The sequence below is a fragment of the Bactrocera tryoni genome, chromosome 1 (genome assembly GCF_016617805.1).
Source record: "Bactrocera tryoni isolate S06 chromosome 1, CSIRO_BtryS06_freeze2, whole genome shotgun sequence".
Classification (NCBI taxonomy): Eukaryota; Metazoa; Arthropoda; class Insecta; order Diptera; family Tephritidae; genus Bactrocera; species Bactrocera tryoni.
Genome location: NC_052499.1, coordinates 88738159 through 88763742, shown reverse-complemented (window position 1 = coordinate 88763742; position 25584 = coordinate 88738159). Strand labels below are relative to the sequence as shown.

The window sequence follows — 25584 nt, the reverse complement described above, 5'->3', positions numbered from 1 at the left end:
ATAGAAGATAATTTAATGCCAAAGATAATGAGCTTTGCCCCAATCACATACGACGTTTAGTTTTTTCTATCCTGCCTGCCAATTAAGAAAAATCGTAAAAATGAAAAACCGAGAAATCCCGCGTCAAAGTTTTCGCTTTCTGCCCAATCGCTCATATATCTGCTAGACGCTCGGTCACTATTTTCCTTCTAGCTTCGAAAATATTCCAAATTCCCATCTAAAACTTTGGGGACATATTCTTAAATTATTTTTAAAGAGATTTAAGTAAAAACAAAAAAAAAATTCGAATTCGAAGCTTCTAAATCAGGCTCCCCCCTTAATGCACTGCATGAGCATTCCAAAGAAAAAAACATAGAATTTGAATTTCAGTGTATATTTTAATATGAGCTCCTCTTCTCTTGAAGGAGGAGGATTACACTACTCGTTAACCACCTTCAGAAATATTGCTGCACTTTTAGGAACAGTTCTTCAAGGCTCGAAGCTCTAATACCTTGAATTGCTTACATATAAATTTCAAGAATTTCCATGGCACCGATTTAAGAAGAGAACCGAATTTAAGTTTTCGTAGTACATAGATTTAATAATTCAGAAATTCTTTCAGTTTCTACTTACATATCAAGGCAAGAGGATGCATTGTTATTCTTATCTGAGGCTGTTTTTTCTTTTTCATTGGTACTGGTTTTTACGTGGCGGGTCCCAAACCCAGCGCACAACCCTATGTAGGGGAGGATTCGCCTTCTCACATTAGCTCGCCTTCGAACGGATGTTCTTAGGCTACCCAGAGGGTACTTGGTCAAAGACTGGAAGTAGTGAGCTGCTTGAGCCATGTGTAAAAGAATCGTTTCTGGCCACTCCCAAGTGAATGGCGATCAGAGAACTTTCCTCAGTTGCGTGAACTTCTACACATGACTCCATCCTCCATGCATTGTTATTAGAAAGAGATTATTTCTGAATTTTATTAAGATTGCTTGCACATTGACCGATAGACGAGGTATAAAGTCAACCGGAAGCCCGAAAATATTTTATTAATATATATTAGGTTTAACAAAAGAAATGCTGTCATCAGAAAAATATTTTTCCCACATTTTACCTAGCAGATTGACAGATATCTTCGGTAAAAATTGGCCATAAGCACTGGGATTGGCGTATGGATCCTTGAAAAGGCATAGTCTGATTTCGACAATTTTTTGTATTCTAATAACTCCATTGGTGTTCGATTTGTTTACTTTAAAGGGAATCGAATAGTTTCTTATGTGGAAAGTAGGCGTGGTGTCATCCGCTTTCATCCATCGTATAATAGGAATGCTTTAACAACCTCACATACAATTGGTTGAATTTCGTTAAGTAGTTCCAGAGATATAGAATGTCAGCAAAAGGTGAGCGCTGCCACCCTCGCTGTTTGAATTTAACACCCGAAATTATAAAGCCTTCCATACCATTTTGGTTTAGAAATTGAATGACAGCCTGATCTTTTGTATATATGTATATATGTAACCCTATATCTAGATATATATTAGGTCATACAAACAACCATTAGATGAACTAATGTAACATATTACTATTGTAACTGCACATACATACATATATTCAATAAAAGGCGAAATATAGTTTGCATACTAATGAATGCCTCTGTATATGACTTAATCCTAACGCCACACCAGCAAATATCTAGCCTCTTGGGAAATTTCTCATCCAGCTGCTGTTGTACAGGTAGGCTCACCTTGTGCCCGAAATTTGTGTGAAAACTTTTCTATTTCGGAAAGTTATTAGCGTCTTGGTTTTTCGCTCGCAGCCACTACAGGTGCTAGGTAAATACTTTGCGAAGCCCCGTAGATGGCGTTCCACTTGAATTTGACTTTCTTGCACAGGTGCCATCTGCATGTGAATGTGGAACTTGTCTCAGCTGCTTAGAAAATCAAGTTTCGGCTTTGCCAAAGTTTTATTGATGGTTTGATAATTTTAAGCTGTTCTTATTCCCACCTAAGACGACCACTACACACTCACGCCCGTTTTTGCTTTATTTTGGGTGAACATAAGGTTTTGCACCAACATTTCCAATTTATGTATTTCTTCGCGGTTAGTTGATCGGATTTTATTTATTTTCGCTCCTGGTTACACATATATGAAGTCCCATGCCTTATCTGGTATAGTTAGAGGTTTTGTATTTTAACAAGACTTGTTTAAGTTTTTGCTTTATTTTCCTATTTTATATGAAACTTTGAGGTAAAAACGCAATTTTTAATATCAACCAAAGCTATTTTAAAGGGTTACATGGGCCCATGGCTTAACATTTCAGTGAAAATTTCTCAACATTTTTTTATCAAATAACTGTAATCGAAAAAATCCTTCATCCAAGCCGTCAAGAACTGTATCTCAAAGACCTGTGTAAAATTTCATGAGGATCGGTTAAGCAGTTCTCGAGAAATCTTGCCAATCGACTTCAAAAACACAGTTTCGAGAAAAACGCGTTAAAGCGGCGCACTTAGCCTAGCTAGCCTCGAGTCCAAAAGATCTCAAGGCTATATCTGTAGGACAATGTAGGACAAAATTCTAGAGGTGTCATAGAATTTAATTTCTTAAAACCCGAAAACCCATGTAACCCCTTAAACATAAAAAAGTACAAATTGTACTCTTCTTTGGGATTAAGTTCAACAATACATTTGTATATTCGTATGTAAATATTTTGGATTCATACTCGGGTTCCGACTGTTGCCTCGACCTCCTGGGAATTGGATGAGCATACCCGTAACGTATGTGTTTTACGAAAAGTTGTTATCAAGATAATTTTTACCATTGGATTATCTTCACGTTTGATAATACCGGCATTTTGAATACGGAATCTGTAAATTTGTTTTTTTTTTTTTCTAGAGTCTATACTGTAGACAGACGTATTGACTGGCATAGAATCTCTGGTGAAATGCCTTTACCAGATTATGACCCATAGAAAATTATACTTTTTATATACCATATTCTCCAAAATAGTGTAGTGTTTCGTAGAGGTGCTCATAACAGAAAAGTTACGAAATGTTGGGTTCCTAGTACAGTTTATATCTATTTTTAGTTGAGCTTCAACAGTTTTTTTAAGAGAGAGCTAATACGTTACTATTTCACTGTAACTCGAGTATATATTATGGGTAAGCGCAATAAAACAAATGGAATCTGTAACCACATAAGAAACGCACTTCAGCCATCTGAACCTCGCTCGAAGATTTTGTATTTGAAAAGAAGTTGAAGGCTAGTTCCGTTATTTACTTTTAACCAAATTATCACTGTTGTTTTACAAAATTCGTTTTTATATATAATGCAATTTTTTTATTTTTTCATTCCTTTTATTTACAGACGTTGTGGATGACACCTTAAACTTTTGCACCTTACAACTCTCTCATCTTACTCTGGTACTTTAGGTTTGAATCGCCGCACATGGGAGCTACCAGAAGGAAAACCATAGACATTACTCCTAAGGTGATTTCTAAAAAGAATAAATAAGTTAAACTGTTCCCTTATGTTTGTTCAATAGTTACAAGAACACATTTATATACGCGAACCTAGCATAATGTACTGTTATTGTAAACACTTGCAACCAACTGCCTTCTAAAGTGAGTTCAGGAGAAAATAAAAGCACATTTTTATGTATAGATGAGTCATTAGTATTATTTGTTACATAAATTATTAGTCAACCTTGTTAGTCCAATGAGACATTCTTTTGAAATTGCCTCCTCTCATGAATTGCCCTCATGCCTCATGTTTCTTTGTCTAAACACAACGGGTATGATATCTGTTCCAAAAGGTTTCTTCATAACAAAGAGCTAACCAGCACAAAGGATATTTAAATCGCATAAATCGTAGATTTGAAGAGTCTTTAACTAATATGTAGCTCTAAGCAAATTCAATAGATAAACTATAAGCCAAGAAACACTCGTATATACATACACCTACATATACGATTGGTAGATAATTGTAAACCTTTTCCAAACGCAATCTATTAAAGCAAATATTCTAATTAAAACTGATCTATGAAGAAGAAAATATAAATAAATAATTAAATAAAGGTATTAAAATTAAAATGTTATTATAATAGAAAACTCACACAAACACTAACCCACTTGAGAACACTAAAGCACACCAACAACTCACGTATTCGTTATTAGGCACGTAAAGCGAGCGTGAGCAATGGAGTATACAAGGTGTTACAATGCGTATTTGTTTAAGATAACTGAAATAAATATATTACAACTGAAAACCTATACATACTGCGAATACGAGTAGAAAGTTCCGGCTTGTGTGTTCGGAAGTAAATACTTAGTTCTAGGCAACTTAAGCAATTCTACTAGCTAATATTGATCGTTTGGCACACACACACTTGGACGCAGGTGGAAAAATTTGAAAATGAATGTGTAAAATGTTTTAGGCTATTTAAATGTACACAACTGCTAACTTATATACTATATATGTACGTACATATGTACAAGCGTATGACATAATTCTTTAATAAAGAAATATAAAGAAGTTTGTCAACTGATGAAAATAGCTTTATAGATATTTAAGCTGTCACTTAAACACTCACACAGATACTCGAACTTAGCTCTCACACACACACACACACACACACACACACAATATACAATGTATGTATGCAGCATGGCAAATATAACATTAACGAAGGCCGCAGATTTGCGTCAGTTTCATTCTTAAATAATTTTCATGCGACAATTATTGCAATAACTTTCAAAACATTTACTTGGAAATTTCTGATATTTTCTCCCGCTGTTATAAGCCTTTAATAATCCCGCAAGAATGTTGATTTTAAGACTCGGGCGGCAGAGTGAAATAGATGCTTTGGCACTTTGGCTTTGTTAATAAAACTTCAATAATAAGGGTCAGTTCTGCAATGATAACGAGTATGCGTGGACCACACAACCACCTTAAGTTAAAGAGAAATCGTTCTGTTCGAAATGCATTTTCGATCAAGCAGTTATTAAACTTTTTATTAACTCTACCCATATTCTTCATTTATTGGGGTAACCCCAAAAGTGTCGAACTCGCATCGCATCCGCAAGCCGCAGCTGCCGTTGAGTGTTAACACAACTCCTTGCTTAAAATAATTATTCTCTCACGCAGCGGCAAATTATATGTAACTTATTTTGCCCTCTCCTAATTGTTGAGGGAACTTTCTAAGCGTTTCATTTAAGTTTTTGATAAGTTTGTCGCAGTCTTAATTGCTTAGAGCTTTCCGCTTGTCTACACTCCGAGTCCTGCTTCCCACTGAACTGTTACGGAAAACTTTCGTGTTATTTCAACAATTGCAAATGCCAGGCACAACACAAAAACTGGAAAATATGAATTTTGAATATTACCAACTAAGTGTATTGAATTTACAGTAGTTGCATAAGCATGGGAAAGAAAAGAAAAAAATAAAGTTTCAACTCTGAGGAATGAATATTGTAAGAGCAGAAATCGCAGTGTTGCAGCTGATAATGTATAAATAAGGAATTATTGTAAATGGAAAATGTAATAAATTTTATTCTTGAGAAAACAAAACTCCAATAAAAAATACTGTAAACAAATAAAGGGTAAAATTCATCAAAAACACAGGAAAATTGTGCTTTTGAAATTGCAGTGTTCCACAGGTCGGCTAAGAAAGATGCGCCCAAAATAAAATGGGCTTAGTACGACTCGATAACTTCGGGTTCAACATAATGACAACTTACCACAATTTGTTGGGATGGACTAAAGCCAAGTATTGAGTAGTGAAACCAGGCTCGTATTAATAACTTAACTATTTATTAACTCAGAAAATATATATAAAAGGTAGGTTTTATCAAACGGGAATGGACGATTTACAAATAACTCTAAACACTTGGAACAGTTAAAAAATTGTGATGGCGATATTGTCGGGACCATTAGCAATGGTATTTGGTTTGTACATTTGAATGATATGTATGTTTCTTAGTATGAAATTTGCTATTATGGTTTTTATTTTTTTATTTTGGGTTTATGAGTAGTTTTTACACATTATATTTAAGGTTGTTTAATTCAAAGTGCAAACAATATTTTTTATATAAAAAACCGTATTAAACTTAATGCTGGATTGGCGGGGAGAGCGAACACTACAGCAAAGCAATAATTTATATGGCGCTGCACCACACTACTTATTCGGCAAATACAGGTTTTCAATGAGGCGGATAGATGAGTGAATGAGTGCGATTTGAACTTGGCTGTGAGTTAAGCAGAATGTATCCAAATTAAGGTTAGAATGTATTGGTAATAACTACAGTTATTTGCTCGTATGCTGTTTTTAAACGTGAACGACGATAGGATAGGATGGTCTGTTAGTAGGCGATCATTTTACGACATACATAATTACTATTTTGTAGATGCATGAACTTCTTGAATAAATATTTCGCAAACGGCGATTTATTTGCGTCTTTTCCAATTCTGTTTTCGGTACTTTCAAACCTCGGTCGAACGCTGCACCGATGGTGTGGGTGAGGCGGCATATGGAGGCGACGGTAAGCCATTATCTTGCGTCAGTGGCATGGACGTATTCGTTATCGGCACTGCAGTCGGCGCTTGGCGTATCGGCAATGATGTTGCACCTGCCGGTATATTCGATGGCGGGCGATTGAAGAACTGTGTGTTATTGGGTAAGACCGGCACTCCGCCAAAGCGATTCTGTACTGCTGCATTCGGTTGGTAATTCATGGAGCTGTTGCGACTATCGGCGCCACTAAATGTCGGGCTGTATTGCTGGTGCAAGGCGCTACTATGCTGTGGCTCTTCATCTGTCTCGGGTGATGGTGGCTGATTATAGGCGGCTCGGTGCGCTGTATCCGTCACATCGGGCGCCTGTCCCTGCACATGGGCTTGAGCCGGCTCATCTATGGCTGTGCCGTCCTCTTCGTGTTGATCATGGTCGGTGCCCGAATTGGTGCGCAGCGACCGTCTACCCATCTGGCGCGGCTTGTCACCTGTTTTATTAACGTATTCAATATCGCTAGCTACTTTTGTATCTTTATTTTCACTACCTTCGGATGAGGTCACATCTTCGTCATCCAGATCCCATTTCTTAGCTGGAAAGTCAATACGGGGTTTGCCCGGTAGTGGTTCATTCGTTCGATAAACTTTATCATATGACCTACTTTTCTTGAGTGTGCCTGTTGCATCCGTATCGCTATCGTCGTCCGGACCACTCAGCTGACGCAAGTTGGAACGTGACGAAGCACGCGATCGTGGTATGGTCATCTGCCAAGCGGGATCTTCCTTGAGTTGTTTTTGACGGAACCGGTAAATACCACAAACAATGCATATCATCAGCGGACATATGACGCACACAATAATGGCGATGGCAATAAAAGCGACGCGACGTGTATAGAATACCTCACCTGTTGAAAGTGAAGTTTTTTATATGTTTATATTGGATATACTTGTAAGAGGCGATTGCGAAGAAAATCCTTATAAAGTTTTACAAAGTCTACCAATGGGTTGGCAAGAATACTCACGCAAACAGTAGGTGTAACCATACTCAGGAACATTCCAAAGGCCGTTGGCCATGCACTCCCGACGCTGATCGCCCATCAGCACGAAGCCCTCATCACACTCGAATGAAATCTTCGCCCCTGGCATGAAGTCAAAACTCAACTTGCGTCCAAAGCGAGGAGTCTCCAGAACTCCACACGAAACTACGCGCCTGCAAAGTATTGAAACGTTAAATCAATATGAATTTCGTCTAACCTCACTCCGAAAAGTAATGAAATAAAGATTTTTGGGCTTACTTCGAATTTAAATTCCTTATGTTCACTAAACTGTCGTAGTAATTCTTGGTGAAATGCGCCATATCCGTGTTCAATGTCATGCCGTAGTCATAGCGACACTGATAACTTTCGCCACATAATTCCTCCGCACGCTCCACGTCATACGATCGGTTCGAGGGCAAGAAGTCCTGCGGCTCTTTCACAAAGTTCGGCACAAATGAAGCATTCGAATAATAGCTGGCAGTTCGTCCGTTTTCACGTGAGAATAGAGCCGTTCCTACACCCGGAATATTGCGATCAGCCAACATCCACTTCAGACCGAAATCGGTGTAAATCTGCTGGAAATTGTTCAGATTCAAGTTGACCACTGTACCGTCGGGTAACGCAAAGTCATCCAACGCATTGAATGACCAATTGCCGAACAATCCTGCTGTTTTATTCTAAAACCAGCGAATAATATTTTTAAAGAAGACGTAACCTATAAATATCGAACATGTACTCACAATGAAATCCCACGGCAAATAGACTCGCCCCGTCATGAAGCCTTCATTCTCAACAACTTCCACACCTACGCCTGAATCGAACATCACAACAACTTGGGACTGATTCAAGAGATAAGTGGGTGTGTAAACGGTGACACCATCAAAATGCTGAAACCGCATGCTTTCCCGATCGAAATAAATACGCCGCCCGTCGGCCAACACATCCAGGGCATAGCGCCAACGAGCAAATTTCGGCCGCAGACGCACTTCAATTGTTGTTGTCGTATTGCCACGCATCGCCATAGCGGTCAACTGAGTAGCCATCACAGCGCCATATTGATTTTTGGGCACCTGCTCAAAACGACCCTGCACCTCGAAGCGACGATCAGCGGCCACACTACGCGACAAGACAAACTCACCTAAGCCATTAAAAGTATATTGCGTGCCATCAAAAGTAATGAAGTGTGGATCACCGAAGACTCCAGATACACCAGGCGCCTGGTAGCCCACGCAGTCTTGAGTGGGTCGACGTTCAAAGCGGAAAGTTTCGCAATTTACAGACTGCTCCTTCTGCCAATGACAGCAGGAGTACCATGGACGCATGTCGTGGAACCAATTAGATAGCGTCGGCACCTTTCCGGCCTCATTCCAAGGCATTTTACCAAGATTATGATTACGTCGTGGGCGGGAGCCCCACACTTGATCCTGTGTTAACATCAGGAAACCATAACGATCGTAGCAACACTGTTGTTCGGCACCTTCGGCACTGTCAGAAAAAAATTTCAAATCATTTTTTTCTTGTTTTTTTGAGTATTTGTGTGACAATGTGAGCTTACACCGGATTACCACTGACGACGCAATGTATGGCGTTTTTGTGCTGCAAACATGTCGGATTCGAGTCCTTGTCACACTCCTTATCTGGTCGGTACCGTCCTTTGTCATAAACGGCCTGCTCCAGCGTGCAGGGACAAAGCGGCAAATCCCCAGTGAACGTTCTGAAATCAATATATGAGTGCTTATTATTTCTAAAATCTCGAAAGCCAATGTTATACGAAAGTCTATAGTACAGTATCATTTCCCATGTCTTTCGACACTCCTACTCGCAATTAATTTTGCTGCCATAGTGGCGAACGCTTAAAAACCAACAAATAATGTGTTCCAGTGCTTACCTCAAAAAGCGGTCATTTCGTACCCAATTCTCACACAGCGCCTCAGGCCAACGCAGTCCGTGCTTGCGCTCCCATTGCTTATTGAAATACCAGCCCAGAGGGATGGGACGTGACCAGAGCGTTCTACAAAGAGAAGAAAATGCAAAATGTACTAAACCGTTATGAGGAACGTCAGGCAAATGCACCAAACAAAGTAAAGGAAAAATAGAAAAGGGAATGATGTCAAAAGGTCTCTTCAAAGAAAGGGAATGATTTTAATTCGGCGTTTAGTATCAGTGCAAGTAAAATGAAATCTTAAAAAGGCTGAAGGCTTTAACGGCTTAACTCTAATAGCATGATATAGTAATGATTAGAGCCGTCGATTGTTAGTTGATCCACACAATATATATTTTGAGCGGAGCCGAGTTGTGGATCGATTTTAATTTAATTGACTGATGGCTTGATAAAAATTTTGAGGCTTGAAATATTTACACACACTTAATTACACACTGAATACTTTTAGTGAGTTCTTTCTCATCTTCATTTTCTGAAATGTTCAAATTATACGAATAAAATATCGATTTCACATCAAATAACAAACATAAGACAACTAGAACTAGGCTGAACAACACGAATGTAATCAGCCAAACCCAGCCATTGGTACTCATCAGGGTAGAGTCGCTTTACTTGGATAATACAAAAGTAGGAGTTTTCAAACGCAACATATTGCAGAAGGTTTTGAGCACTGAAGATTTGAAACAATAAATCCTGGATCTCAATAAGTAGTGATTGAAGCTTTATTGAATTAAACTGGACAATTGACCACTTGTGTTGTATGCGAATATGCAACGATATGTTGAGTTGCAGGATTCCTTGTCTCGACCTCCTCCAGCCTCGGTTGACTCGCCTAACCACCACTTGTTTTGTTATATACTTTTGTAATTGCATTACGAATGCAATATTGACCCCAAGTATTGTTGAATTAAAAGAGTGCTTGCATTAAAAGCTAGCTCACTGGTGGCACAGGGATCGAGGCTGACTCAATGGCGCACAAACAGCCACGCAGCCACTCACCCTTGAGCATCCGCACAAGCTGTACTCACTAACACCAACTGAATGCACCTTGTGCACAGGCAATTGATTTTACAATCGAATTGAATTATTGCGCATTGATGACATGAAAATGCAAATGCAAAAACAAAAACAAAACAAAAACCTAATTGACTGGCGACAAATGACAAGTGGACGTATGGAAACTGTAAAGTGACAAATTGAATGAAAACACTGACACAACTTTGTTGTTGTGTGCGCTTGTAGTAAAGTGCTTAGGCTAAAGGCCACTTCACCTACACACACCCTAATGTATGCATATGCACATGCAGACTTTAGACACAAAGCAAAAGCTCGACGCGTGGTAATAAAATAATGACTTTAATAGAATGCAAATACTTTCATATGAAATTAAAGAAAAACATTGAACGAGCTTTCATTTCTGTGGGACGTGAACTTTGGCACATCACTTGTTCTTAATACGCAGCATATACATACACACCACATTTCAAGTTTTGAAGTTATGTAATAAAGAACCTTTCGTATTCCTTTCCTTCCTTTCTATTGCTATAGTTGTGGTTATCTGCCCTAAAATAACAGATTCTACGCTTTTGTCAGACATCCATGTGTCATTAAAGTTCAATAGGTAATTTTTCAACTTACGGACTAATCTTCAGACCGGAATACTGCTCTGGATTCGTTAGATTTATTTGCAGGAAACCGAATTGGAGATCGTTGTTGTAATTATTGCGGTTCTCATAGTTCTTCGGATAAATCACATAAGAGCCGGTGTTGGTTAGGCCAGTCTCGATTGAGTCAATATACTCCAGTTGCGGACTGAGAAAAAAAAGTTAAATTAACTTTGATTGTTTACCGTTTGATATAACTGAATCTTACTATATGGTAACTTCGCGATAGCCCCAAAGTGATATCATTATATTGGCGTTGCCGTTTGAAGTTAAGTTATAAGGATCCCAGTTGATTTGTATCTGGTCGGGTGATTTCTTGTGGACGTCTTCGGTTTCGAAGAAAATCTTCTCCGTTGCTAAAGCGGGCGTTTCTAAAATGAATTGAATTAATTTAATTATATTGGAAACCAAGCAAGCGAAATTCCGACCTCTCACTTACCTACAAAATATCTGCCGCGCCATTTGAAGCGCTGGCTGCCAATTGAAATTTCCAAGCGCACCCAACCTTCGGCTTTCAAGAACGGTTGCACACAGATAACACGATTTGTATTCACATAAGTGCCCAGCACATCTTCGGTATCGAAATGGCATGTAACGCGTTTCTTCGGATCAAAGCAAGGACCAGTGATGTTGACCACCGTGCCGCCCAACATATTACCGGCTTCGGGCGCAAAGGTCAACGGTAAAAGCGAAGCATCTATAATTTGCAGAAAACCCCAATATTATTAAAATTTCATAAACACTCTATAATGTCTATATATAAAGTATGCAATTAAAGCGAGTACGCACCGATATCCTTATTACAGGAACCAATTAAGATTTGCTCGTCTATACGGAAGAGATGGCGGCCCGGGAAGCCATTGCCCCAACCACGACCCGTCAAGTCACGTATCACCATCTGCTGGCTATAGGGCGTGTACTCGTAGGACCGAGTACCGTTGCCTGCATTGAATCCCACCTGCAAAATGAACGACGCTCTTAAAGTGTTGGCAACGCTGAACATACAAGTATAAACAAAAAAGTTTAGTTCTGAAAATAATACATTTTGCAATTAAATTCCATGGCTAACCGCATTTTAACATCGATATAAATTATCTTGTCACATTTTTCTCTTCGCTTTGGTATTTATGCCCATGCCAGTTTGCGGTGAAGTTAAAAAATATTAAGGAATTTATGCGCAACCACACGCACGTTATTTATTATTTTAATTAGACTTATTAATTTTACTTTATGGATTAAATACGCTCTTAACCGAATGACATTTGGGCATATGTATGATATTGTACTTACAAAAGCCGGTACACCGCCCTCGCCCGTGGTTGTATCACCTCCTGCCTCGGTGTTCGAAGACCATTTCAGCAAATCGTAGTTGTATATAGCATATGTGTACACTTCGTCAGTGGCCAAAACCATTTGGAAAGTATTTGTCTGTAAGTTTGTAAAATATTTTTGTTAACAGATTCTTATAAGAATAAAAAATATATTTTTCAGTGGAATTAATTGTAGAAATCTGTTCCGAGAGCAGTGCAAGTGAATGATTAATGTATTTATGTAAAGCTATAGCAAGCTAAAGCAAGACTACTCGCATACTTAGAAATTCTTGTCTTGAGTTTTCAATAAGATTTACAATAACAAAGCATATTCTCACAAATTTATGACTTCCTCTCTCTTAGTGCATATTGAATTACTTAATAAACGAAACATTCGAAAATCAATTGCTTTATTAGAATATTCCAAGTCGCTGGAGAGAATTGTTGGTTTCAGGCTCAACAATCTAATTGAATTGCTGCACATTTTTCCTTTTAAAAGCATTTCTTGGAAATGAGAAAAATTTATTTCATATGAATATTACATATAAAGACTTAAGTGAATGAAAATTTATTAATTGCATTTATTTGTTCACACTTTGGAATTGGTACTGCTATTTGCTCGCAAACAATCTCGGGTCGAAAATAACTGTAAATAATTGGTCTTAATTCAATTTGATGACTATTGCAAACATGTGTCTGCTTGTAATGAAATTTAAGCTTGTAACAAGTTAATATGCAAATACCAAATCAGAAGAGGGTACAAAAGTGGTTTAAACGTGCATAGCACGGATGCTATTTGCAGAAGTCATTTGAGTGCGGAGTTTTCAAGGCAGACTTAAACGCATGTGGTAACAACGCCGGTCCATAACTTTAAACTTACTTACTCATAAATATGTTACATTGCCTAGTATTGAGTAAATACACCTGGTTCTCTTTATTTTGATTCTCTAACCACCCAAGGCCTGTTTGAATTTCATTTTACATTTTATTAAAACGCAATAAAATCTTGTTTTCTAAATGTAAGTGCCTTTGTTCGTGCTTTTCTATTCATCACTGATTGACAAACGTGATAAATGCAAGTGACAGTGGCTGTGACTGCTCGAGAGAGTCTTTTGTGACATGTCAGCACACAAGCGCTCGCTGCGAGCACACAATTTCCTTTGTAAAGAAGTCGCAAACGAACACAGCTGTATGTCAAGCCATTCGCCGATCTATCAAAGTCCACATGCCAATAAAAGCACGAAATGAAGAAAGGAAAAACATTTTTTGCGATTGCTGAATTATGTGTGTGTCGACTTTGAGGTCCAGAAAATATTCTTTTTTTGCAACTTACCGTAAAAAGCGCGTTGTCTATGCCACCGGCGAATGAAACGTTCTTCCATGTGGCGATGAGAACATGTTTCGGTATGAACGTCTCTGCGCCCACGACGCCCTCTCGTATGTCCCACATGGTGCGCTCACGCACCTCGACGCCGAAACGGTCCGTGCGAGTAATCAAATCACGTTCGAGGCTGCAAGAAACATACAAATGCATATATAAATCCGAGTTAATAAATAAAATAGTGCAAACTAAGAAGCAAAAATTCACATACATCAAGAATTATATATTTGCAAACAGTCGGCAGTTGCAAGGTTAAAGGATAAGGGGTCTCCGGCCGCAAGTGGGTTTTTGCACTCCACCTGCATCGTTTACATGTCAGGAATATTTTATTTGTTTACTAATGCCCACGTCATAAATCATATTGCGATAGGTCAAAAAGCAGTGGGGTGGACCCACGTATAACTCGCATTTAATAAATATTTGTTCGGGCGAAACAGAAACAATTTAACAAGTTGGCCGGGAAAGCCGCCGCATGTAAATATTTGTGCACAAAGCAGATTACATCAACGGCTCATTTCCCAATATCTACACGCGTAGCTTATCGCATATCGCTGAAGTGTGTTTTTTGTTTTTGGTTATTATACCCTGAACAGGGTATATTAAGTTTGTCACGAAGTTTGTAACACCCAGAAGGAATCGTCGGAGACCCTATAAAGTATATATATAAATGATCAGTATGTCGAGCTGAGTCGATTTAGCCATGTCCGTCTGTCTGTCCGTCTGTCTGTCTGTCTGTCTGTATATATACGAACTAGTCCCTCAGTTTTCAAGATATCGTTTTGAAATTTTGCAAACGTCATTTTCTCTTTAAGAAGCTGCTCAACGATCGGAATCAGATGCTTGTATAGAAAACTTTCACATTTGACAAGATATATTTACAAAATATATATAATTTGGTATATGTTATTTTCTAAGGCGACAATGTAATCTCCGAAGAAATTCATCAGATTGGTTAACTATAGCATATAGCTTCCATACAAACTGAACACATACATAGTTACTAACAGAAATGCACCTGTGAAGGGTATTTAGCTTCGGTGCAACCGAAGTTAACGTTTTTTCTTGTTTTTGAATACGAAATATTGATTGCTTTCGAATTCCTCTCACTTTCTGTGGATATTTGTATTTCCATAATCGAGGTGAAGCGTTAAAATGATAAAAATAATCACCATTAGCAAAATGGTGACAGGTGGGCCACCAAATTATCTGTTTTACGTGACCCAATGCCGCAGATTTAATTTTAATACTTTAAATAGCAGCGCTGATATTGAATGGCTGCCTCATTAAACAGTCTTTAGGATGAAATGTACAAAATTCGGCAGCAAAACACACAATAATATAATAAAGGCTGTTAGATTAAACCCTATGCCATCGACAAAACGTGGGATCTGAAGTTTCGTAGGGCACCCTATTTCTCTAGTTTTATTTATGGTATTTAAATATATATATTTAATGGCTTCTTAGAATTCCATTGCGCGAGCAATGAATAAAGAAACATAAAAGTATATAAATACCGTCACTTATGGGAACCACTCACTTAACTGACTCGCTCGACAAGCGCGAGAGTCGTCCCCTCGCAAAAACACCCACACCAGCCACATCTTGCCATGTCGTTTCATAATGGAAGTAGAATTCCATGAGGCTTTTGAAGATTTTCCGTTACACGCATTATTTGCATACCGTTGCACAGTTCCACAGTTGCTCAGCTATTTTACAACAAAAAGAGCTTGCATAGCAATGCAATTGAATTGCGAGTGCGGTAACAAATAGCATTAAATTGTTGTCATTCTAATGCCGCTTGGCAGCTATGCGACCGCCGCCAATTCAAAGTCCTTGTGACTAAAAAAAAGCGTAATTCTTCTACGTGCTTTTATATTTTATGCTCTTTGTAATTTAAAAGGCGCTAATGCGATTATCAGCTGCTCTTCTAAGTGCCCGGCGTGCAGATTATTGCGCACAATTAAAACAAATGTCTATGCATAAACGAGGGTTAATAAAAAATAATCAAGGTAGAACTGATTATCAAATGTCGCTCGGTTGGTGGGTTAGAGTGCTGCTCTCTCGGTTCTAATTAGCACTTCCGTTTGATACACTGTCGTGAGTCGTTTTGGTACACTTCCATAGTCCCTCCTTATCGCCGAGTGAAAAATACCTGGTACTGATTCTATACGCGGTCTCTACTTGATTTGTAAAGTAACTGAGCGCTCGCCGAGAAAATAGAGATCGCTTGCCTGTTTTCTATTGAGTTCTTCACTGCAACAACAACGACTGTAAGAAACCGTGTACACCTTTCTTGATATTTTTAGTGGCTTGTTTATGCTTATTTCTCTTACCTAGAATATCTGCGCATCTATTTTGTAGATAGAAAAGGAAGTAAAAATAAGAAGTTTATTGATCTTTCTTCGTACTTTTTACCCATATTTTCGACAACACTAATTCGGGCGAATTTTACCCCCCTAAGTAGTTTATACCTACTTGAAAGGTTATTTAGAAAATGGAACGCAGCTTTTTGGTGCTTTAATTCTGCTTCTCTGAGGGAAAAGTGAGGGAAAAAAGAAGCTTCCGATAGTTTCAGCTGCTATGAAAATTAGCGTTACGGCCCTGGTGTCAATAAAAATCTGGCAGCGAATGTTTTACAAAAACGCGCTGCTAATTTTATAAGCTTTCTGCGATTAATGGTGATCTCAGCTGCAGTTGGCTCATTTAAATACGAAAGGATTATTAAAGCGCATAAACGACACTATGACTAAGGCTACTGGTGGTGGGCGCACACGGCGTATGAGAAACATTTGTTAAGCAAATGCCGATAAATGTAAATGTGTATATGGTATAAGTATGCAGGTATTTGTGCGAACGTACATGTGTAGACACAATCGCATTACGCAGGATTACTTCGTAAATTATTATGATTCATTTAGCAGTTTCGGCAGCAGATGCATTTGCTGCATTCCTCGGTTTTTAATGGTCTCATACTTTTGTTTTAAACTGCATGAATCTGCATTTTTAAATTTTGTTATTGTATTTTCTGCTCTCTTAGAATAATTTATACCAGTGTACCAAATTGTTGAAACAAATACGCTTTTACGTATTTCTGAGGAAACGTTAGTGTAGCTATTCTCCGAAAATGGTAACTTCTATATAATAATAATAAACGAAAATTCAAATGCGAAATATCTCAGATCAGTGCACATAAGGACAAACCCATTGAACGTTGGTTTTTCTTTGCGCGCCGGCCAGAGAGAACTACAACTGTAACTGTCGCAAAAATATGTAAGATTGAATTCAGAGCATGTCCACATGGAGAAAAACTACAGCTAACAGCTGACAATACAATGGTTTCTCATTTTTTACCGTTGGTTTCTTGCACAACTCCGCGTTTCGCCAAAACTAGAAAAAATAGATTGTAATATAACAACAAAGAAAAACACTTTACTGCTCGCAACAAATATGCAAAAGTAGCAAAAATTGAAACACATAATTCGAAAAAACAACGGTTTTTCATCGCTGCCTTCGGCGTGCGAAAGTTATTTACACTGTTTTGTGCGACTTCCCGCCACCACTTCGCATAGCCGACTACGAGCGCTGTGGTAAAAACAATTAGAACAACAATTGGCAATGAGCAAGAAGTGTGTACCGCTATATGCGTATCTGCGGGTGAATAACTGAACTGCGCTGCCGCCGTCAGCTAAGTTGAATGCCACTTTTTGCCAATTATGCGGAACAAATGACAGCAGGCGGAAGCTCGACAATGGCGACGAGGAAGGCGTCGGAACTATGCTAACTAACGAAATGACACCGGAGTCGGTTTGCATTTTTCTGCGATAATGGGATTTTGGCACGCTGCAATATTTTTTTTTATTTTTTTAAGCATTAATAAGCCTTTGGCGTTAGCAGGTGCTTGCTTTCTAAAAGTTGGCATCTCGGATTTGAAAATTTGGAAACTACAGCTTACTGCCGACAGCTTGAGCTGTGTGTTCTAGCATTACCGAGTAACAAATCAGGAAAGTAAAAATGTACGTAGAATGTATGTAAGTAAAGCATAGACCAGTGAGTCTTATCTCCCTGAAGAGCGCTCTTAATAACCAGAATTTTGTTTCAGGAATGTTATAAGTACTTCTTTAACTATGATTGGGAAATCAAGCACGTTCGCGTCATGATTGTGCTCATTTATTATTGGGTTTTTGGTCTGCTGAAAAATATCGAAAGCAAAACCTAAAAAAAAATTAATACATATTTGCTGCATTTCGTTAACCGACAGTATTTTTCATGAAATAAATGAATCGCTGTCAAGTGGGGATATTTTGGAAAGCTATTTAATTGTAAAAACCAAAATTACTTTATGAGAGAGTTTATTTGACTGACTTGACTCTTCCAGCAAATTCATACCTAATAAGTACATAGAGGTTGAACTTTACTCCATTTGAAAGATTATATAAAACACTTAAACATTGAAGCATTTTCAATATTTGAAAATTATTTCAATTTAAACTAATTTAACGAAGCCACAGTCCGCTGAGGCCAATGAGCAGGCAATTAACCCGAAACTCAAACACATTTCAGGGACTGGAAACCAGGCGCGCACATTCACAAACATTTGGAAAAGTTTTCTAATCATTTCAGGTCAAACTGCTGCTGACACCAAACAAACAATCAGAAGCGTTGATTTAAGCAACAAATGAGACCCTCTGTGGGGACATGTTGAAAGCCGCAGCCGCCTGAGCACGAATGGTAATATCAAGTGTAAAATATTATAATATACCTATGGTACTTTACGGATGCACATGTAGTGATAATAATGAAGTGATAACCCCAAATTCTTGTGTATAAATATGCAAATTGCGGCAGCTTTCCTTCCCTAAGGCATGAGTGACTCAAAGGACCCACACCTATAGTTTACAGTATTTCAAAATCTACATTCAACACGCCTATATTCGTGTTCATTCAAATTCTGACTATTATTAGTTAAGATTCTGGTTTTATTTCATTTTTGCTGGCGAGGAAAAATACTATCCCGAAGTAGACAAAATTGAAAAACATGAAAGGTTCAAAAGGCGCAGATAACCACAGATACTTCTTCCACTTAGGTGTGCAGGTAGTGAAAGGTAATAAATTGGCGCTAACCCTCTATGAACTAAATTACAAATGAGTCACGGCAAATAACTTAGTTCGAGTGCGTTATTGCAACAATTCGTTCGAATGTACGCGTTAGAAGAGATGATTCTACAATTCTCTAAGGTGTGCTTTAAAAACAATGGAAGATTTCGCATTCTTCTACTTTTTATTCACTTAATAAGAAATAAAGCAGAAAAAAATCGAAATACGGGACTGGCGAAATTCTCACAAATCTTTGCTCATTGCTCAGACATTTTCCAGGCACATTCTGATTTTTTTTTATGAGTTAAGTAAATTTCGGCTCGGAAGATTACATTGCTAAATAGGCTTGTGCAAACGTATATAAGCACGATTATTAATGCCTTTTACTCACCGGAAGTACACGCCAGGCGTGCGCTGATCAATGTCCGTCGGATATATGCGCCCCACGCGGCATTTCGAAAACCATATACCAATAAAAGCGGGATCACGACGCTTCGGCCAATCCTTTATGGGAAATACCAGAGGATATGTCAGATACTCTGGCGGATCGGAGAACTCCAAATATCCGTTGAGCGATAGCTATGTAAGTACAATATGTTAAATCACTGTTCCAGCAGACAAAGCATACTTTCAACTTACTCGAGTGTAATTGTAGACGAAGCCGAAGAATGGCAGACGAAAGTTCAAATTTTTGTGCAATTGTGTCATGGAGGCATGTATGTCATACTGATAATCGCCGCGCCCGCCATTCGTGTCCTTGTCAAAGTACCAGTACATTAGATTCGAACGGATTTCCTGTAAGCGCTGCGAGGTAATGACATAACCGCCGGCAGCATGTGAGGGTATAACCGGTGGAGCCACAGGATTATTGGGATTAGCTGCAATTAAAATAAAGTAAGATTTGTTGTAAAACATCAATTTAATAAACGAAGAGCACATATTAAATATTTGCAATCTTTCATGCGGATATCAACTTTAATAACTAATTTCATAATTTCATATTTTAATGTCAATAATACAACTAGAACTAGAAGACTTTCTTTAAGTATAGACTATAAAATTCAAACGCTCAGAGAACATTAAATTCAAATCGTTTCAATACAATTCTGATTTCGCTTTTTTTCTCGAAATTTAAACCCAGATCGGGGAAGGAGGTCTAGCGGCAAGTCCATGAAAAATAAGGAAAATTAAAGAAAAATTTAACTAGATAAGATATTCCCAAACAAAGTGATCCGTTTGAAATATTCTTTATCATTGCCCTTTAGATTATCATTTACTAACCGTTAGATAGTCAAAATTAGTTACTTGTTGGTAGAATGATGCATTTATTAAGTAGGGCCATTTAGTCATTATCGAAGAAACGAAAATTACAAATTCATACAATAATTAACACACTCAATCAAAAAGCTTAAAATTTCCCGTTAATACATTTTATCGCAACGGTAATATTTCACAATTACTAAGTAGGTACTTATTTTAGATATTTCATAGTCAAGATAAAAACACAGGGCGTAAAAACCACAGCTCTGTCTAAAAATATGTAAAGTATAATACGCTTCCTCGAGTATCGGCCGATCGTGAAGCTAAATATTCGACCAAAGTCTAGACCGACGCAATTAAAATTGTTTTTTTGTAATAGAGGTGGAAAGCATTGAAAAATAAGGATATCTTCACAAAGCAGCCTACTTTTTGGTTCTCCAAACGACTTTAAAGTTAGGTACTCCCAACTCTTTTTTTACACGGTTTCTTTTTACAGGGATTTGAAGTTACACGGTTGAAAAAAAAATTGTAAACAATTTTTAATCTAGTACGGTTTCCAAATCACTGTCTTGTAATTATGTTTGTTTTTACCACACTTGGCACCACTGCTGAACATGGGTCAAACCACGTCAAGTGGTCCATGAAAATTTGGAAAAATTTCCGATTTTTAAAATTAGCAGTTCATTAGGAAGGGGACTAGACGCATACCCCGTGATATAAATATTTCGTAAAAATTATTTTTTTTTTGTTATAGTTATTGAAGGTTGAAATTTAGAGCGCGATGAAATTGTAAAATTATTTTCTCATAAACTACTGGAGATAAATCGATGAAATTTTGCAAAGTCAAAGAAAAATGTTCGTGCTATATTATAAATATTTTTTCATGGTCCTTTTGTTTAAATAATAATATTTTACATAATTTTTTGTTAAACAATTGAAATTTGTCAGGTGTTCTTCACGCTAAAAAAAATTGAAAAGTATGTGACACATCCGTCCCAACTCGAAATGCATATATGTATATGTATGTATGTATATATCCCCATAAACAATCCCTTAACTAATTTTTATCGAAAAAACAAAACAACAATAAGCATGGATCCACACAAATTTATGAAGTGCCCACATGTTTCTATTGAACCACGACTTTCTGGCCTATAAATGTCTCTATGACGCACCACTGATTGTAAAATAAATACAAAGCTTTGGCATTATTTTCGACTAAGTTTGTTTATCTTATCGTGATGAGTACTAACGGTAAATGATACCATACACGAAGAAAACGGTGTCTACATACGTGGATAAATATGAATATTTGTTTCACCGTTAGGCAACTTCGCGTCGATTGTTGGGCAAGAAATAGTGAGTAAATATTGCCAACACAAATGTGACGATAAGATAACGCTGGACTTGTTAAGCGCATACTTGGGCAACGTAAAGTGCACAAACACACGTCCATTGGTAGGTGAATACATAAATGAAGAAGTGCGATAAAATTTGACATGCTGTGCTAATAGTCGCAGCCACTAGTGTAAACCTTTTACAGCGCCGGTGAGTAAGCTCTGACTCATTGCAAGTGAATTTGAAGACATTCTTTACACTTTTTAATGTAATTCGAATATGCCATACCATACATACATACATACATACATACATACATACATACATACATACATACATACATACATACATACATACATTCGATGCCCTTAGTAGGCACATTAAGTGGGCGGTGTCGGATATATTTACAAATAGTGACCACATGGCTATTATTGCCGAAGTCTCATATGCTGGAGGGAGGGAACACCGCAGCAGGAGCACATGCCAAAAACGAACTTGGAAACAAAAAGACTTTGATGCCGAACTTTTTGAGATGGTCTGGAGTTCAGAAAATATACAAGGCGAAGACGCCATATACTTGGTATCCGCAGTGCGGAAAAAATTGTCCACAGCTTGCGACGCAACTATGCGTAGGACAGCACACCACAACAACCGAAGACCAGTGTATTGGTGGAATGAAGAAATAGCTGTTCTCAGAAAACTCTGCAACTCAGCTAGACGCCGCCTACAACGTAATCAGAGCGAAGAAAATGAAAGCAGTCTTAGGGATATATTTAAAAGTCAAAAGAAGCTTCTGAAGTCAGCCATCGGTCGCAGTAAAAAGAAGTGTTTTGAAAAACTCTGTGAGGAAGCAAATGAAGACCTCTGGGGAGCAGCATACAAAATCTGTATGTCAAAATTCAAGAATAAGGCCGACCAACCCAAAAGCGCATCCTTTATGAGAAATGTCGTCGAAACTTTGTTTCCAAAACACGACAGTATTTCTTATGCTAAGCCTCTAACCGAAGTCGAGGAGTCACGACTGCTAGTTAGTGAAGAAGAAATATTGGCCATAGCCGGAAAAATTAAAAGCAGCAAAGCGCCTGGATTAGATGGCATTCCAAACATAGCCCTAAAAGAAGCCATGACTCTGAAACCCAAATTATTCATGAAAATGTACAATGCGTGCTTAAAAGAAGGAATATTTCCGGACCCATGGAAAGTCCAGCGATTGGTTCTACTTCCTAAACCAAAAAAGCCTCCGGAGGAACCATCTTCATATCGACCTCCATGTATGCTTGACACTATTGGCAAAGTATATGAAAGCATAGTTAGAAACCGCTTGGAGATAGCAATCCAGAAAGCCGGCGGATTATCAGAAAGACAATACGGCTTTATGAAAAAGAGGTCCACCATTGACGCACTATACGATGTCGTTGACACAGCGAAATGCGCAGTAAGTGGCAAGCGATGGAAAGGAGGAACAAAAAAATATTGTGCGCTGATCACCCTGGATGTGAAAAATGCCTTTAACTCAGCAAAGTGGACAAACATAATCAAAGCTCTAGATGAAATACGTGCTCCTCAATATCTTATGGAAATTGTCATAAGTTATTTTGAAAACAGGCGACTATTATACGATACAGATGAAGGCACAAAGAGCTACTCAATTTCGAGTGGAGTACCGCAAGGCTCGGTACTAGGCCCCCTTCTCTGGAATATAATGTATGATGGGGTGCTAAGGAGACACCAAGAGAAAGCTATTAAATTAGTTGCATACGCAGACGACCTTATTGTGGTAGCAGTTGCTAAACACCTCGACGACCTCCGGAGCAAATGCAATGAGTGCATAAACGGTCTGCGCCAATGGTTCTCCTCAATGAGTTTAGAACTGGCTGAGCAAAAGACAGAGGTCTTGCTCATAAGTACAAGAAAAGTAGAGGAAAGTATATCTCTCACCATAGGGGAGTGCGAGATTCATTCACAGCCACACCTAAAATATCTGGGAGTAATAGTAGACTCAAGACTCAAATTTAAGGATCACCTAGAGTACACTGCAGGTAAAGCGAATAAAATCCTGAATGCCTTGTCAAGAATGATGGCAAATAAAGGCTGCGTGCGTTCCAACAGGCGTTTTTTACTCGCAAAGGTAATGAGATCGGTTATGTTATATGCGGTTCCAATATGGATCCAGGCGCTAGGTATCAAAGCGTATGCCAGACAAATAAACACAGTGCACAGGCTATCGGCACTAAGAGTTATCAGCGCTTTCCGAACAATTTCAAGTGATGCTGCTGAAGTAATAGCCAGTATGATGCCCATTGACATCCAGGGTGACGAATACGAACGAGTTTACAAATTATCAGAGCCATCTATAGGAGCCAAAAGAGAAGAGAGAGTGAAAAGCTTAACGATATGGCAGCAGCGGTGGCAAACCTCACTTAAGGGACGGTGGACCTACAGACTAATACCGGTGATCCATTCCTGGATCGACAGACGACATGGGGACCTGGATTTCCACCTAACCCAAATACTAAGTGGGCATGGGTGCTTTAGAAGCTACCTGTACAGATTCCAGCACGACTTTAGTCCGAATTGTCCGACGTGTTCAGAGTGCTTAGAAGACTCCGAACATGTATTCTTTTATTGCCCTCGCTTTTTAAGTACAAGGAAAAACTTAAAACTACACTCGGTGGTAGTTTTGCGGTGGAAAATTTGACGACACTTATGTGCCAGTCCACTGAGAACTGGAATGCTGTCAGCGAAGCGGCAGCGTCAATCATGACAAAACTTAGACATATAGAACAGAATAGGCGTCCGTCAGTCCGTGCCATAGAGGAGACTTAATTGTCTTATCACTCCCACGAAGTAATACCTAATCAGGTGGTTCCGTGGGAGAGTCTGGAGTTGGGAGTAGGTTAGGTTTAGCGGATTAAAGTTCCGCACTTCGGCTTTTGATGCTTCCTCCTACTTAAAAAAAAAAAAAAAAAAAAAAAAAACATACATACATACATACATACATACATACATACATACATACATATAAACATATAGGGTTATTTCTTTTAATGTCAATATCAAACTTACTCCAGTCATATCCGTTGTCGTCGCTGATATCGAAGCCCAACTCGCCGAGATAGAAATCCTTGCTAACCTTCAAGGCTCCGGCTGTTTCCAGGAAGCTTTTTGTTTGATTTCTGGGCGTCACACCATTGTTTGGGCGTGGAGAAATCGGGCTCGAGGGTTTTGTCTTTTGTGTAGTGGTCTTTGTTGTTGGCTTTGGGGAGGTCGTAGTCGTTGGTTTCGCTTGTTCCTGCACGATCTCTGGTATCATTTCAACGAGCTCGGCATCGTTAGACACTTTGAATTTGGGGTCGATCGCCTGGGCATCGGTGTCGAGCTCCGAAGAGTAGTTCTCGCTTGCAATGACTGAGGTCGACAAGGCACAGACTAGCACGAAGGCTATCAGAATTTTGAAACGCATTTTTTGTATGTGTGTGTGTGGGTTTTTTCACTTTAATAAATATATTCGTTTAATTTGTTCGTTAAGAATTATTTTTCGTTTAATAGCACTTTCGTTGAGGGCAGCCGTTTTTGTGTGTTTTCACTAAAGAAGAGGAAGAAAATCAAATTAAAGCATATTACCAAAAAATCACATTTCCTCTTATGCACTTCACTATGAGATCATCACCGCCTGTATTGGCCACTAAGTTTAACTGTTGCCGTTAACCAGCTATTTTTAAAGGCCTTATCAGACCAAATTCTGGCTTATCAGCACGTTTATGCAACAACAACACTTTCACAGTAGAACAAAATTTTTTATTTCCAACCCTGCTATATTTCTAGCACAGGAGTTACGCACCTTTTCGAAAAACACGTACAACGCGACTCCACGGAAATTTCAGACTGAAGTTGGGGCGTTGTCGTGCCTCGGTTAGGAGCCCGTATGCACCTGTCCGCCTGAACCTCCAACACATGCAAACACCTGCGTATGTGAAACTTATGCCGAGATAACTCCAGCCATGAACATACGAAGGTGTATGTGTATGTGTGTTTATAAGAACGTGTTAATATCTTATCTTATCACTTGGTGCTGCTTGGC

At 38.6% G+C, this 25584-nt stretch overlaps 2 protein-coding genes across 8 annotated transcripts in view; one reads left to right on the top strand and one right to left on the bottom strand.

Moving 5' to 3' along the window:
* The window catches only part of LOC120767072 (guanylate cyclase soluble subunit beta-1), a 106191-nt gene extending 100779 nt beyond the window's left edge, over positions 1-5412 (top strand). For all 4 annotated transcript variants that reach the window (XM_040092933.1, XM_040092931.1, XM_040092930.1 and 1 more), the window contains exon 18: positions 3340-5412. The gene's annotated coding sequence lies outside the window, so the exon portion shown is untranslated. The remainder of the gene's footprint in view (positions 1-3339) is intronic.
* Positions 5413-5964: 552 nt separating this feature from the next.
* On the bottom strand, positions 5965-25379 carry LOC120781821 (protein mesh). Of its 4 annotated transcripts, XM_040114055.1 has the most exons (17): positions 24570-25359; positions 19545-19783; positions 19297-19484; positions 13764-13941; positions 12411-12548; positions 11910-12078; positions 11560-11817; positions 11329-11491; positions 11095-11268; positions 9403-9525; positions 9070-9228; positions 8255-8999; positions 7773-8191; positions 7500-7687; positions 7140-7382; positions 7026-7070; positions 5965-6968 (listed from the first exon to the last, which is right to left on the bottom strand). In XM_040114055.1, exons 1-17 carry the CDS (start codon positions 24964-24966, stop codon positions 6451-6453), a joined length of 4344 nt encoding a protein of 1447 aa, XP_039969989.1. In that variant the 5' UTR covers positions 24967-25359; the 3' UTR covers positions 5965-6450. The 4 variants fall into 4 exon arrangements, with proteins under 4 accessions (XP_039969989.1, XP_039969976.1, XP_039969981.1 ...); XM_040114042.1 differs by having other exon boundaries at positions 5965-7382; positions 24570-25089; positions 25345-25379; XM_040114047.1 differs by having other exon boundaries at positions 7026-7382.
* Positions 25380-25584: the final 205 nt, after the last annotated feature.

Bases quoted from the DNA above. Each gene is read 5' to 3' on its own strand.
- LOC120781821 (XM_040114042.1), bottom strand. From the start codon at position 24,966: ATGCGTTTCAAAATTCTGATAGCCTTCGTGCTAGTCTGTGCCTTGTCG. The intron at 19,784-24,569 runs GTAAGTTTGATA...TTTTAATTGCAG, and splicing joins CGACAACGGATATGACTGGA to CTAATCCCAATAATCCTGTG. The intron at 11,492-11,559 runs GTAAGTGAGAGG...AATTCATTTTAG, and splicing joins GCGCGGCAGATATTTTGTAG to AAACGCCCGCTTTAGCAACG.